At 35.4% G+C, this 15,427-nt stretch overlaps 1 protein-coding gene and 1 long non-coding RNA gene across 3 annotated transcripts; both read right to left on the reverse strand.

Moving 5' to 3' along the window:
• Window positions 1–322: 322 nt before the first annotated feature.
• On the reverse strand, window positions 323–2,785 carry LOC109011320 (WAT1-related protein At1g68170-like). 2 transcript variants are annotated; one of them, XM_018992469.2, is made up of 7 exons: window positions 2,463–2,785; window positions 2,065–2,127; window positions 1,848–1,964; window positions 1,352–1,613; window positions 1,079–1,237; window positions 774–925; window positions 323–607 (listed from the first exon to the last, which is right to left on the reverse strand). In XM_018992469.2, the coding sequence occupies exons 1-7, from the start codon at window positions 2,660–2,662 to the stop codon at window positions 427–429; spliced, it is 1,134 nt and encodes a 377-aa protein (XP_018848014.2). In that variant the 5' UTR covers window positions 2,663–2,785; the 3' UTR covers window positions 323–426. The 2 variants fall into 2 exon arrangements, with proteins under 2 accessions (XP_018848014.2, XP_035538837.1); XM_035682944.1 differs by lacking the exon at window positions 1,848–1,964.
• Window positions 2,786–8,472: 5,687 nt separating this feature from the next.
• LOC109003481 lies at window positions 8,473–9,437 on the reverse strand. Its single transcript, XR_001998145.2, has 4 exons — window positions 9,372–9,437; window positions 9,036–9,280; window positions 8,718–8,927; window positions 8,473–8,560 (listed from the first exon to the last, which is right to left on the reverse strand). It is a non-coding gene; the product is annotated as an uncharacterized LOC109003481 (long non-coding RNA).
• Window positions 9,438–15,427: the final 5,990 nt, after the last annotated feature.

The raw sequence follows: 15,427 nt of genomic DNA on the forward strand, positions 1-15,427 counted from the left end.
AGTTTTGATAAATACAGCTACCAAAGTACTGTAAATCCCAGTATATACATACAGAGTACGTACTTGAGAGTACACATTGTTTTTCAGGAAAACAAAACATATATAATTAATTATTGTCGTTCCTTTTCAATGAAGTTAAAACTACTGAATTAAAGGGAAAAAAAAATAATAATTTGGATCGATCCCATGTTATTTTATCCTTTCAATTTTCAATGGGAAAGAAATACCTTCATCAATGCACGCATGCATGCATGCGAGTCTCCAATTCCATACCATTTTTTTTCCTGATCGATCTGTAAGTAATTAATGATCTCGATCGGTTTTACTTTTCCAATGAATTGGCAGTAGTACTGAGAGCAATAACAATATGAGAGCTAGGCTGGAGGCAGCTGGGTTTCAGTAATTTTAAGACTTTGATTAATAATATTAGTGTTTGTTGTTGTTATGAAGATGATCAGCTGGAGAGGACGTGATAACAATATCAGTCAATGCAGACTGATCTAATTCTGGGGAGCAGCTTGCTACTTGTGTTTTCTGCTTCGTCTCTTTCCTTTTTCCCAACAAAACCGCGTATAACCCGCACACAATCAGCACAGATCCTAATATTCTGTCATTTTTTATAAAAAAAAAAATGCATGAAAATCAGACTAATTGAAAAAAAAAAGATATATATATGTCAAAGTAGTGAATAGAACTTAGCTAGGAATCTCTGTGCATGCAGATATATAGTAATATTAGGTTAAGAGTCACTATATATATATATATAAACGTACGTTCCAAGGTGCAACTTCTCGTCCAGGAGTAAAGACCCCATGATGGCAACTGAAACAAGCATCACAGGGTAGAAGATGGAGACATATAAAGGACCTCTCATGTTCACGCACCACGCAATCAAAGTCACCACTAGTCCTGTTCCTACGATTCCCTGCACACCCAATTAAGTCAGAGTTTGTGCGTGCAAGCCTTACACACCCAGACTTGTATCTGGTAGCTAGCCTGGTATTGATCTCTTCTGTTTTTATTTTTGAATTCATAAGGATATATAGGAGGTACAATCCTTAGGAAAAGTATAAAGTACCGAGTAAGAGACTGTAAGAAGCCTGATATTCCAGCCCAACTTCCATTGGCTCCAATCACTCTCCGTGCATAGGGCATAGACAGCAGATTGAATAGCTCCCATCACACACATCAGAGCTGCGGACGAGTAGTGACATGGATATCTCTCACTCATTTTAGTCTGTTTAAGAGCAATTAATCATCAGTAATTTATACAAATTGGGAATTATGAGCAGAAGAGTCCTGAATTTTTTTTTTTGATAAAGAAAAACAGCAATATGTTTTATATAGTCACCTGAATTATTAACCAGGATGCAAACGACAAACAACTTCCTAGAGCCAATATAGAACCCAAAAGAAGATTTTCGGATTCTGGGGATGCTACCGAGTGTCCTCCGGTTTGATGTTGGCCGTGATGCAATAGATCAACATGAGTAGACCATATGTTAATTTCTGCCCCTCTGTAGAAGGTGAGGAGCATAGCCCCACCTATTCCCGTTAATGTTCCCAACACTTTAGCCTTTCCTGCAATTGTCCCCAGACTCAGCTTCTCCAACCTATTCAAAAATAAGGACCACGTACGTACAAGCTCTAATTAATGATCACCAGATTTTTTAGCAAGATGCAGATTAACACATTGAAAAAAATGAATGCTTTGTTGTAGAAAACAAAAACCAAATGAGCTATTTCACTTATCTACCTACCGACATTAAAGTTATTAAAAGTTCGTATTTTTTGACAAGTTTACTGAGGTGCATGGATTTAGAGAGAGAGAGAGAGAGGTATCCTACCCGAAAGAGACGGCCAGGATGAAGGTAATGGCAGGAACTAAGTTAAACATGGCTGATGCGAATGTTGCTGATGTCAAGGCTAAGCTTTCAATATATAAATTTTGAAATAATGATCCCCTGCAATTAGGGTATCACGTACACAATCCCTTATGTATGCATGCAGCTGAAAATCAAATAGATCAGAACCAATTGGTAAAATAAAATGCATTCAACTTACCCGAATAGCCCGCTAAGAAATGCTTGGAAGAGTACTGTCCATGTCAACTTTGGTCTACTATTCCTGCCAATGGCATGTGTATATATTAGTGTCTGGATCCCTATATAGTACATGTAAATTTAGATGCATACGCAGGTGGAATAATTAATTACTCAGATTTTGTACTATCTTCCTTTTTTTCATGTTTATATATGTGCATGTGTGCATGTCTAATGGAATATTAACTTCTGGAATTTTTTTTTTTTTAACTTCCATGGCGCCCCTGCATTAATGTATGAGCTAGATGGGATGGAATCATATTATAATCACGTCGATGGATTGCAACAGAAAAGAACATTAATTAAAGAGAGTCAATTTATTCATACATGCATACATATATATAATATATACATACATACCTTTCGAAAACGAGAGCGAGAGGGACAACAATAGCAGCTGCGAAAATGAGGCGATAAGTAACGATAACCCTCGAGCTCATTCCATCATTTGCGGCCAGTTTGAAGAACACATTCACCCCAGCGGAGCTAAGCTGAACCACGACCATTAACATGGCCGGCTTCAGACCATGCAATGCCTTACAAGCGCGTTCCACTGCCATATATAGATGACGTACAGTTTTTCCAAACGAGCAGCTAGCTGAGTCGTAGCAGAAGATCAAGAATCTTTCTTCAACTGCCTTGTTTATAAGTGCTTGTGTATTAGTTTGGAGTTGGAAACTCGATCGGGCAGCTGAGTTTTAAGTAGAGAGAGAGAGAGAGCGGAAAGGGGAGGCAGGGCGGAGTTGAAGGGTGAGTTAAAGCTTCGTTGGGGAGTGCATGGGTATTTATATTTTACTGTATTCTAACGTTTCGCTTTGGTTCTATTTCCAATCGTCATCACTACGTATATATAATAAGCTTTTCAATTCTCCACTGACACGGGCGGATCAGTGTACGTAGTGCACATGAGAGACAGAGGCTTCGCGTATCCCCCAGAGACGTACATATTCATACAATTGACATGAATAATATATATATATATATATGTACTAGTGCGTCAGTGATCAGATCACTGAGATATATTTACTTTCGTGATGTTAGATAATGAGACGAGATCAAATGTATAAATTAAGATAAAAGTTAAAAATTAAATAAAATTATATTAGAATATTAGTTTTTAATATTATTATAGTTTTAAAATTTAAAAAAATTAAATTATTTATTATATTTTATGTTAAAATTTGAAAAATTTCATGTAATAATTAGATAAAATGAGTTTTATATCCAAACATAGTTGAATCTAGATTGTCTTTCTCTATGTTGTGTTTGGGTAGTGAGATATTATGAAGTATTTTGTGAATAATAGTAAAAAAGTAAATAATAGTAAAAAATATATAAAAATTAATAATAAAATAATAAATAGTAAGAAATCTAATATATTTTCATAATTTCTTTAAACTCATCTCATCTCATCTAATCAGTATAATTTTTTAAAATTTTCATACAAAATAAAATAAATAATTTAATTTTTTCAAATCTCAAAATAAAAAAAAATATATTTTAATAATATTTTATTCAATTTTTAATTTTAATCTCAATCTCATCTCATCTGTGAAAATAACCGATACTTAAATAATCATAAAATTAGTTCATAAATAGCTAATCGAATCTGGATAGTCTTTCTCTAAATATTTCATGACTAATATAAGTTCATTGAATCTAGATCGTTTGCTGGTTTATTCATGGAATCTAGATCGTCTTTCTCTATGTTGTGTTTGGATAGTTAGATATTATGAGATATTTTGTGAATAATACTAAAAAAATAAATAATAGTAAAAAATATATAAAAATTAATAATAAAATAATAAATAATAAGAAATCTAATATATTTTCATAACTTCTTTAAACTCATCTCATCTCATCTAATCAGTATAATTTTTTAAAATTTTCATACAAAATAAAATAAATAATTTAATTTTTTCAAATCTCAAAATAAAAAATAATAATAATATATATTCTAACAATATTTTATTCAATTTTTAATTTTAATTTCAATCTCATTTTATCTCATCTGTGAAAATAACCGATACTTAAATAATCATAAAATTAGTTCATAAATAGCTAATCGAATCTGGATAGTCTTTCTCTAAATAGTTCATGACTAATATAAGTTCATTGAATCTAGATCGTTTGCTGGTTTATTCATTGAATCTAGATCGTCTTTCTCTAAATAGTTCAGAAAATTATTCTGAGGTAGTAAAAGAAAAGGCTCATTCTTCCACTGGATCAGACGTCCATGATCTGTTGGTGATCATGATGATCATGAAGCTGAATCAGATTCTAAAAATCGTAATTGGAGCACTACTAACATTGGAGTCTTCAACTTTAAAATGACAATGCTAGAAATATATATGCACACCGGATTTTTTTTTTCTTTGAAATATTTTTTATACATCCTTAACTATTAAAAGAAATAAAATATAATATAAATTTACTAATAGTCACTTTCTTAATTATTAAAAAAAATTAATAAAATCAAATAAAATATATTAGTGGGTGAGTACATTTGGGAGTACTCGCAGTACTATCATTTTCCAATTTAAAAAGACAAGTCAATATTTCAACTAGAAGTCTAATAAATTATATTATAGTTCAAGAATTTATTTCAAATTCTTATGTATAATCTTTCTATATACTCTATTGGAGACCATTACAACAAGAGGAATGTTACGTATAGTCTCTAAATGGTAACTGTATTGTAAGTCTAGTTAATTTTATTTTTAAATTTTTTTAAAATTATAATAATATTTTTATCAAAATGATTTTTTTTTTTAATTTAATGAAAGGTTTACACATGTAATCTTCAAATGAGGACTATTTGAATATTGTAAATAGAAATTCTCTTACAACAAACACTGTTAAAAATTCAAACATGTGAAATGGACAATCATGATCATATCTGTGCGTTTGTCATCTGATCATATTTGTAATGGATAGAATATATAACTCTATTATATGACCGCATAATTTTAGAAGATAAATCTTAAAATTTAAATTTTATAAATTAAGTTATATTACGTGGATGGTGTATGATATATAATATAGAGATCTTAAAATAACATTTTTCTTATTGACAACATGTAACAAAACATAAATTAAAAAAATAAACGAAATTCGTTAATTATATTATATGTATAGCATATAATTCCTTGTCAAAAGGTTGCTTGACCATAATATATTGTATTTCCGATAATAATTAGTTCTATGATCTTGGCGTCCAAGAAAAAATAAATGAAGAAGAAAAGGCTGAGTGAGTGACGGCTGCATCATCAGCATGTGGTTTTATTTGTTGCCATATCATCACCTTCGACGTATTATTTCACTTGCTTGTGGACCATGTTCGACTATACGTACATGGTGGTGCATGCGGTGGCTTTCAAGGATGTGAAGGGGAAATTGCCTTTGTCATCATGATCATGATCACAACATATACTAGTTTTTGTCAAGAGGAACTATGGTCAGAAAAAATATATTTACAGTGATAAAAAGTTTTTTTTCACCAAATTGATCCGTGGCAGCTTGGTGGCATATAACTGGTGAAATAAGTCTATTTTCCCACTAAAAGTTTAATTCATGACAAAAACTTATCTTTCTCCACGACATTACTAGCGGATAAAACATACAAAATTTCATGACAAAAAGTATTAGACCTACCCTCAACTTGTGAGAAATGAGTGAATTTCTCATGAAATTCAATGGTGGATAATTGTTTTACCCATGACCATGTTCATGGAAAATGCTTGCATTCTTTTTTTTCCCAAGAAAAATAGTCATGCAATTACATATTTAATTCATGTCCAGTGTTCATGAGAAATAACCATTTCCAACCAAATACATAGTCAAAACTAAACTAATTACATGATTAGATTTCATGGCAAAAGACCAATTTTGCAAAAAGCACAAAAACATAGTTGTGAGAAAAAACTTTTTGTTATGACCAAATCTCCTCAATGAAGCCTAATTTGCACGAAGTGATTGGCATGGGGAAAAAAAAAACCCCTGGCAAGCAACATGGATATTTTCCACCAATTTTTTTGTAGCAATCTGCTTGTAGAGAAATCTACATTTACCAAAAAGGATTACAATCAAAAGAGTATTTTGCTAATACCATCACTGTATTGAAGCTACAAATTACCAACCATCAGAAGATCAATATCATAGCTTTAAGACTAACTCAACCATACAATAAATTAATGGCCATTCACTTCATAAAACCAACACCTGAATAACTTCAACCAAAATATCATAAATATAAATTATATATATCATAATACTTTTACACATTTATCAACTGGATTAACCAGTCAATCAACACCTGCTGATTTACAATATATGTTTGCAAAAAGGGGATTAAAGGAGGTAAGCCAATTACATCAGTAATGTTCATAAGAAAATCCTCCAACATGTACACATATTTCTTGTTCTAAACACATTACTGCAATAACATGTGTGCTCCAATTCAACTCCATTCATAGTTGGTTGCAAAGTCTCTTAATCCACAAATAATGAGGGGCTCATAGTTACCTGAAAATACCATTTACTAATCTGTATTAGCCATTAGAAAACATATACTAGCTACTAGAACATATGCTTTGCAAATCATATTTAGAAAGATGATATAAACAAGTTGTTTTCTGGTTTACAACCTCTGTTTAATAGCCATTGAACAAGATTATAGCAGACTTCAAACTAGAACTCATTGTAATAATTTTGATCATAAAACATTTATACAACACCATATCTTTTCCAGCCATAAATACCCCACCATTTTCCATATTCATAAACAACCACCTCTTACTACTTTTACATACTTGCTGCCCTATATATTTATTTACTTTATTTCCACCAAGCCCTATTAATTCATGAGGTGTGCCATCTGAAGCAATACATATCTTAAATTTATTCCCAACCTTATTCATTTTGACTGCATCTATCTAAGGTGGCACCATCAGTTTTTTATCTCCTCATACTCCAACCAGATCATTTGATATGTTTTTATATTTATACATAAACTACCAAATTGTAATAGAACATTACCACCTTCCATGTGCAAACAAAGATGTACTAGCATAACTCATGGACTAAGTTAATTGTAAATAATTAGCTTCTCAGCAAATAACTAAAGAACACTTACTCCTGTGCAAGGAAAACAGCAAAAAGATGTGCAGGAATATCTGATTTAATGCAGGCTGGTGCTCTAAAATTTCACCTGCAAAGAATAAAAAGACTACTGTTATTTTAGTATTAAGTTTGAAATGACCAATACACAAAGTCTACAAACCAACTTGGAAGAAAGTATAAGATAATCACCCCTTGATGAGTACTAGAAGTCTTCTGAAACAATAAAATTCTATTTTTCCTAAATTTATATATGCAACCAACCCAGAGTCAAATCCCACACACTTCCTCATGCTCTAGACAAAAGTTTTAAAACCACCATCTTTTCCCTATAACTTGTTCTAACATACCCTACCACAAAATATTTCCACTAAGCCCCATCAAAATATTTCCCCTTACAAACTGCCATGGCCTTTAGATTGATACAATCCACAAAAAATGCCCACAAAAAATTCTGCTGTACCCAAATTCAGCTGATGCCTAAGCATCTTGCTGAGTCTCTCTATGAGACTCAGTATTTCCTTCCAACTCAGATATCCTTAAGTTTATCCCTTTCTCACACTCAGAAAATTCTCTCCTCAATCCAGCCATATCACCCATAATTTGGTCTAGTTTACTTTGTACATTTCTGCACAAGTCTTGTTTCGTTCATTTTCTTCAGCTAGACGCACAAATGCCTTGCTCTTCTTCATTGAGGGAGAGGGGTCGGGAATGACCATGTACCCCATCCCCTGGGCGTACCTAGATCTAAACCCTAAAACATCTTTGAAAACAGTTGCAGCCACTTCATCAACGTCCTCCTCGGGGTCTTTCTCTTTCAATTTCTCCACCATTAGATTTTGAAAATCAGGAAGTAATATAATTGAATCAAACTACAATCTCTACCATATTTCTCCACCATTAAATTCTAAATATGATATGAAAGAAAATCATTAATTAAATTAATGCAGTAAATCATATTTAGAAAACCACACACTAGCTAAATTTATTGGAAATTAATTAAATATGTATAAGGAATATGGTATGAATGAAACCACATAGTCCAGCAAAAATTGTACTACAGTTCAATCTCACATAATTGTTTTCAGTTGTTGCGTTGATAAATTTCCCCTTCAGCCTCGACCAATGTGTTTCTTTGTAGAAAGCGACCATATTTGGTGCCGTCTCCCGTTGTCACACATTGTTAGCAGTTAAGGCTCAAACAACACATTTTTAGTACTTATATTATACATCAGAAATGGCCATACCTTCTCTTCCAAAATCCTAACAAAGGATTTCCTTCCGCCTGTATGTTTCACCTTCAGTTTTGAACGATTCGTACTGTTTCTTCGGGACTTTTCCTAAATTATTTTTTGTATAATTAAAGTCTCATTTATTCACTTTACTTAAATGGAAAAGGCATCAAACATTTATTTTGCCACCATTCAACACATAGATAGAAAGCCACAAATAAAGGCAAAGCCACAAAATACGAAGAAATGACTAATACTTGCATACCTTGAATGTTCCGCTAGCCCACCTTTCGCATTGCGATTGCCAAACGACTTTGTCCACCATTTCTGTCCCACCACGTAGGGCCTCCTCATGCGAAGCATATTTTAAATATACTTTGTGCAATTCATAGTGATAGTGATTGTACTTATCGGAAAGATACGTTATCACCATTTCTTTATGATTGTCTTTCGTCTAGTCCAAAACAAAGTCCGCCTACAAGTTGAAAATATAAAGAGTACATGTTCTCATCAAACACACAACTGCCTTCCAGTTTTGTAAAGTACTACATGGGAAATTCTAGCACATATAATAAAGTCTTACCCTAACACGATCAATTAGCTCTTGCTTCTCCTTCTCAGGTACACAACTCCAACTTGCATGCCTCATGTCGGCATATATTTTAATGATCCAAGTCACTTGACCCGTAAATATTGAGGCATGCTCGCACGATGGACCTCTATGGCCATCCTTTATAACTAAAGGAATCTTACCCACCTTCCGGAGGCGGTCAAATTGTGTGCCCCGTGCAGGCCCTCGGCCCCGTTTCTTAATGGGTGGAACTATATCTTGAAAAACAAGGGGCCAATTTGAATTACTATACTAGTATAACATTTTGAAGCATTTATGTATAAGCAATCGTACTAATGGCTGCCATACCTGTACTAATATTCCCCTCCCCACCTTATGCTACATCCATGGACTCTTGTACAGGTTCAATTGCTACATCCATGGACGCATATACATGATTCATGCAGATGATAGCCGGCTGATCGATCAAGTACTGATTCTCGCTTGCCGTTAGCCTACTTAATTGGGTGGATGAGCAAATTAAAGGCACTAGAACAAATCTCTTTTTTTTCGGGAATGACTGTGGTGGGAAAAAGTGTAAATTTCGTGAAAAATAATCTGTTTCCCACTAATTTATGTGGTGGGAGACCCGTGGTACAAAACTGGTGGGAAAAAAATACTTTTTCCACCAAACCACAAGTTCATGGAAAAAAGAAATTTTCAACCAAACCACAAGTTCATGGGAAAAACTTTCTTTTTTCCATGAATTACCATGGTGGTTAAAACTTTTTTTCTTCCTGGCAAATAATGTTTCATCTGGTATGATGTAGTGAGAAATAATATTATTTTCCATGTAAAGAGGTTGAGGCAAAATGTATTTACCCATGACATATCTTCGTGGGAAAAAAATATTTTCCCATAAAATACTTTCCTGGGAAATATATATATTTTCCACACAGTATTTCATCAGAAATATTTATTTACGGAGAAATATTATCGCAGGAAATAATCACTTCTGCTAAAAAAAAATATTGCCACGAGCTGCATTTATGGCAAATGCTAAGAGATTTTATAAAAAAAAAAAAATTGTAAAATAAAAAAAATGAGACTGAGTCAAAAATAATCAAAACAAATAGTCTAATATATGCTAAAATAAATATATCCAAATCTTAGAGATCCAAATTCACATTTATAAAAATTTTAAAAAAAAAAAACATGAAAATTATGCTAACATAAAAACTTCTAATTAGAACCTAAGAGAAGAAATTGTTTATACAATTTATACACAAACACCACACAACCACAAAACTTTATAAGTTACAATTCATGGCTCTACAAAACCACAATCATACAATCCATTCAAGTTTTATAAGATCAACATACAATCCGTTCAAAGTACTCATTTATTTTTACAAGCTTTATCCATACCCTATACATTTAATATACACAAAATTTTCTATTAAACCAACATCATTATCATACTTTACAAACTCTCTACAACTCCAAAACACTTCAAAACAATTCATCACTATCAAGTTCAGCCTTTACCATATTTGAAGTATATTTCAAAATATCCTCGCTTGAGCAAATATATTGTTGTAAAGTCATAGCTTTGGTTCTAACCTGTCAAGGGTACAGTAACCTCTAATTAGAGACTACACACTAGTGATAAGTAAATGACTAAGCATGAAAAAAGGATTGAGCTTTTTACAGCTTTTTACATTGTATAAGTCAGCTACAATGATGTTTGTCATCCAAATAAATATCAAAAAGTGGAAAAAGAGTGTCCATTGTCTTGTATCCTTTGCTAAGTGGTGATAAAGCTAATGTAGAATGAAACAATTTATACAGAAGCAGTTCGAGAACTAACATGGTAAACAATATTCATATTTCTTGACACGGTCTATCTTCAAGTGTTTCAAAGCAGCCTTGCATAGAGAATTTATATGCAAAAGTAATGATATATGTTATTATCTTCTTTAAAAAAAAAAAAAGAATGAAAAACATAAGACTGAGCATCCACATTGTTGCAAAGTAAAAGAAAAGTTTTCCAAAACATGTCAAACCACAACCTATTACAATATCAGTTGATATATCCTTAGGGTAGCAGTTTACCTCTTCAACTTTAAAGTAAAGCATGCAAGTTATCAAGGTTCTCATGCTTATCAATTCTTGCCTAGTAAATTTGAAATAAAGACAAAGTAGAAAGTTTAGTGCAAAGAGAACTTTACAAATTTCCAAACATCACCGTACGTCACTTTCCTGCACCTCTCTGCTTGCCTTACTCTAGTTTCTGTTAGGATAGATAAGTTTGAGCTTCCCTGGAATGTACATATAACAATCAAGTTAGTATACATGAAAAATTTCGTTTTTCATATCCTTTCAAAAATCTTACATAACATAAATCCAAGGCAAACAAGGCATGAAGCTAATTTAGTTACAATGCTCCTTACCAGCACAATTATTTAAGGCAGTACAAAAACACAACAATTGGATTTGAGAAGCAAAGAAGTGTACACTTTCAATTTTCACTTATGAAAACATAAGATAACCAATCCCCCCTCCCCAAAAGAAAATAAACAGAACTAAAAGAAGTTACAACACAGAGAAGAAACACACATGAACTCTACTCTCTTCACTCCAAGAGCTAAGACCATGCCTTACAAGAGTCACCTTCTTCAATGACGATATTGACAGACTAGTAAGTCATGTTGTTGCTCTTTCAAAATCATACGCACCACCAGTCATAGAACCATCATTTTGAAAATTTTCTGCCATAAAGTGTTATAAAAATCAAGACCGAATTCCAGAAAATATACCACTCAATTTTCAATATGACCACCAAATTACCACAGTTGTCAGTTCATCCCCAATGTCAAGAATTATTCATAATCTACCGACTGTTAATATCTGACCATAAAATGAAAAATAAGTGACATCGCACTATCTTAACTTTGGATCTTAAAAGTGCTTTCATCTCCTCAGCTCTCTTTTCATCCACGACTAGCCCAAAATGATTTTCAGAGCAGACTCAAAATCCTGTGAAGTGCAATTTAGTTGAAAACATTTGAAATAGTAAATTTACATAGATATATGAATTCTAAGCCCTCAACACCACACCATACACGTCTATATACACCAAAATAATGCACTTGAGACACAAATGTTGGATTTTTACCATGCATAAGAGCTGGACAGTGAAGGTTGCGTGCGGGACGTGCTCCTATGTCCATGGGTTGCTCGTGGTGGTGCTGCGTCTTGGTTGGAGGCGGAGATGGTGGCTCACGGCGACAGGGAAGACCACTGTAATAAGACAACCGTGGGGGGGAGTGCGTTGGAGACTCGCAAGAGAGACCGTGCGAGGGAGAGAGATGCGGGAGCTAGGTTGGGGCGACAGTTGGTGACTGGCAGAACCGTAGGGCGGTTGAGGGAGGTGATGGCCATGGCTAGAAACGACAGAGGGGCACAGATCTGCTGCGATCCAAAAGGGGGAGGGAGATAGAGAGAGTCAGCGAGAAGGGGAGGGGCTGAGGAGGAAGACCCACGGTGGCTTGACGGCAAGGGGAGCCCGTTCACGGTGGCGCAGCAAGGAGGAAAGGCTCGACAGTTGCAGAGAGAGAGAGAGTCGCGATAGTTTTTTTTGGGGGGGAAGAATGGATCGAGGGATTTAATTTTATTAGTATTTGCGGTAGCTTTTTATCACCGCAAATACTTTTTACACCATCGCAAAAACTAAGAACGGAGAATTAAAAAAGTTGGTCTATTTGTGACGACAAAAAGTTGCCGAAAAAGAATACTAATCTCATCGCAAAAACTCATTACCTAGGAGAGCAATTTAAATCTGGTAAGATTATTTCCGGCGAGGAAATATCGCCAAAAAAAAATTGATAACCTTGTGGCAAGAACTAATAACCCACGAAAGAAACATATTTTTGGTAAGTTTATTTGCCGCGATTTTTAATCGCTACAAAATGTGTTTATTTCATGGAAGAAAATTGTTTTCTCACGAAGTTTTACTTGCCAACGTTATCTTGTGGTAAAAGGCTTGTCTTTTTTCCCACGAACAATTTATGTGTCATCAGCCTACTATTTGCCACGGTCATGTATCTTGGAAAAAGAATTCGTGGAAAAAACTCATATTTGTTGTAGTGAGAGTAATTAGCTAGCCGCTTTATTCAAGATCATTCCCATTAATGGCTCCCAAAATTGGCTTTTAGCCAAATTAAAGGGTAAATATTATGGAAAACTCTTCTTCTAGGTATTTTTGTGCACCGATGCGCACCAAAGCTGACATGGTTAGTGAAACAGTGTGTGCTCGTGAGGCGGGAGACGAAATTTGAAGGCCTTTGTGGGAGGAGACCGAAACGGCACATTTTTACTCTAACTCAGTGCATTTCATTCTACGTACCCTACCCCAATTCCTTCTCCTTTCATCAACTGCTCCTTCTCCTTTTGTCAACTGCTCCTTCTCCTTCATCCATTCCAGCACCCTTCTATTTCTTCCCCATTCCCACTCAGTCCTCGTTTCATTGTTGAGGGCGGTTCCCCATTCCCCCCACAATCGCCTTTTTGGCATGTTTTCTGTCATCCTCACTTTGTAAGCAAGTTCAGTAACCATCGATGGGTCTCTCTCTATTTTTGATTTTTGTTTTGTTTTTTTTTATTCCAGAACCAATCTGTTATTTATTTTTTGATTTTGTTGTAATTAAGGTTTATCTACTCTCTGCTACACGAAATTAGATAGAGGTAGTACAATTTGTGAACTTAACACCAACTCAAGAAGATAAACCAGGAGATTAAGGTTTAGGGGTCTAATTCATTTAAATAAATGGGTTTGGTAAATATTGGCTCATATACGATAGAAACCCAACACATTGGCCCTATCTTGCTCATGATACTTGTAATTATCTATTGAGTTGGTTTATTAACTTCAATTTTAGCTCATAGTCTATATAGACATTTATACCAGCATGCTTATGTCCTCAAGAATAGGTGATGGCCTTCTTTTTCGAAGGTAACTTTGCAATAGTATTACTTGTGCTAAACACTAAAATTGGTATATCATTAATTCTCATTACTTATGCCTAAAGATTGCCTTATCCCTGATGCGACGGAGTGTGGGTTAGTCCTTAGCTACCTAAAAGCAAAATACTTTATCTTCCTCGTAAACATCAATAGGCGGGAACTGGTCCAATTGCAAACTACCCAAAACAATTACCTCTCCGTGGGATAACAGGGACGAGTCGAGCTAAAGGCTACTCGGACCCTCCCGCAGAGGAGAGCGGACCTAGCCTTTAGGCGGTCCTAATACTTACCCCAACAAATGCTGCGAAGAAAGAGTGGATTCAACGCCAACTTGTCCCAAAACCTTACCTTTTTCCTGTGATGTCAACGAGCGGGAGCGAGTTTAGTCTCAAACTACCAGAAAAAATTACCTCCCCACGGGATAACAAGGGTGAGTCGAGCTAGAGGCCACTTGGACCCTCCTACGGTGGAGAGCAGGCTTGGCCTTAGGCTACCCGAATACTTACTTAGACTCTCATCACGATGAAAGAGCGGATCGACCCCAAACCCGTCCGAAGAAGTTACCTCATTGGGGAACTAAAGGGCATGTTTGACTTGAGGCATCCTGACCTCTCCCCAATAGAGTGCAGGCCTAGTCTTTAAACTACCAGACATAAACAAAGTCTCCAATGAGGAAAAGCACTGCACAGAGAGCTACATGATGTCAACGAGCGGGAGCGAATCCAGCTGCGGACTGCCTTTAAACTTACCTCCCCGCAGGGTAACAGGGATGAGTCGAGCCATAGGCCACTCAGACCTTCATGCGGAGGAGATCAGGCCCGACCTTTAGGCTGCCCGAATATTCATCTCGACTCCCACTGCAATAAAGAACAAACTGCCTCACAACCGCCCAAAGAAATTACCTCCTCTGGGGTTAAAGAGGCAGGACGGCCTTAGGTGTCCTGACCTTTCCCAGGCAGAAAGCGTGCCAAGTCTATGGACTGCTTGAATAATGGAGCGAAAAGCACGAACATTAGCAACATGGATGTCGACAACACGGGCAGTAGTGGCATGGCAGAAAACGACAAGCACAGTACGACGTAGGCTGGGGGCCCAGGTTTACGAAATTAACTCCTGCCCTTTAGAGCAAAATAATGATAATATCTTTATCTTCCAACCAAGAATTAAATACAAAATGCTATGGAGGAAAACGGGTACAATCCCAAACTGCCCGGACAGCTTACCTCCCAATGGACCAAGGAGGCAAGTCCAGCCAGAGGCCGTCTTGTCTCCTCGCGGCAGAGAGTGGGATTAGCCCGACGACTACCTGAAGAATAAACTTATGCTAATGGAGGAGGAGGGGTATAGTTCCAAACTGCCCGGGCAGCTTATATTCCCATGAGCCAAGGAGGCAGGCCAAG

The sequence above is a fragment of the Juglans regia genome, chromosome 11, assembly GCF_001411555.2.
Source record: "Juglans regia cultivar Chandler chromosome 11, Walnut 2.0, whole genome shotgun sequence".
NCBI lineage: Eukaryota > Viridiplantae > Streptophyta > Magnoliopsida > Fagales > Juglandaceae > Juglans > Juglans regia.

Bases quoted from the DNA above. Each gene is read 5' to 3' on its own strand.
- LOC109011320 (XM_018992469.2), bottom strand. From the start codon at position 2,662: ATGGCAGTGGAACGCGCTTGTAAGGCATTGCATGGTCTGAAGCCGGCC. The intron at 2,128-2,462 runs GTATGTATGTAT...TGCCATTGGCAG, and splicing joins CTCGCTCTCGTTTTCGAAAG to GAATAGTAGACCAAAGTTGA. The intron at 608-773 runs GTACGTTTATAT...AAAAAATGACAG, and splicing joins GAGAAGTTGCACCTTGGAAC to AATATTAGGATCTGTGCTGA.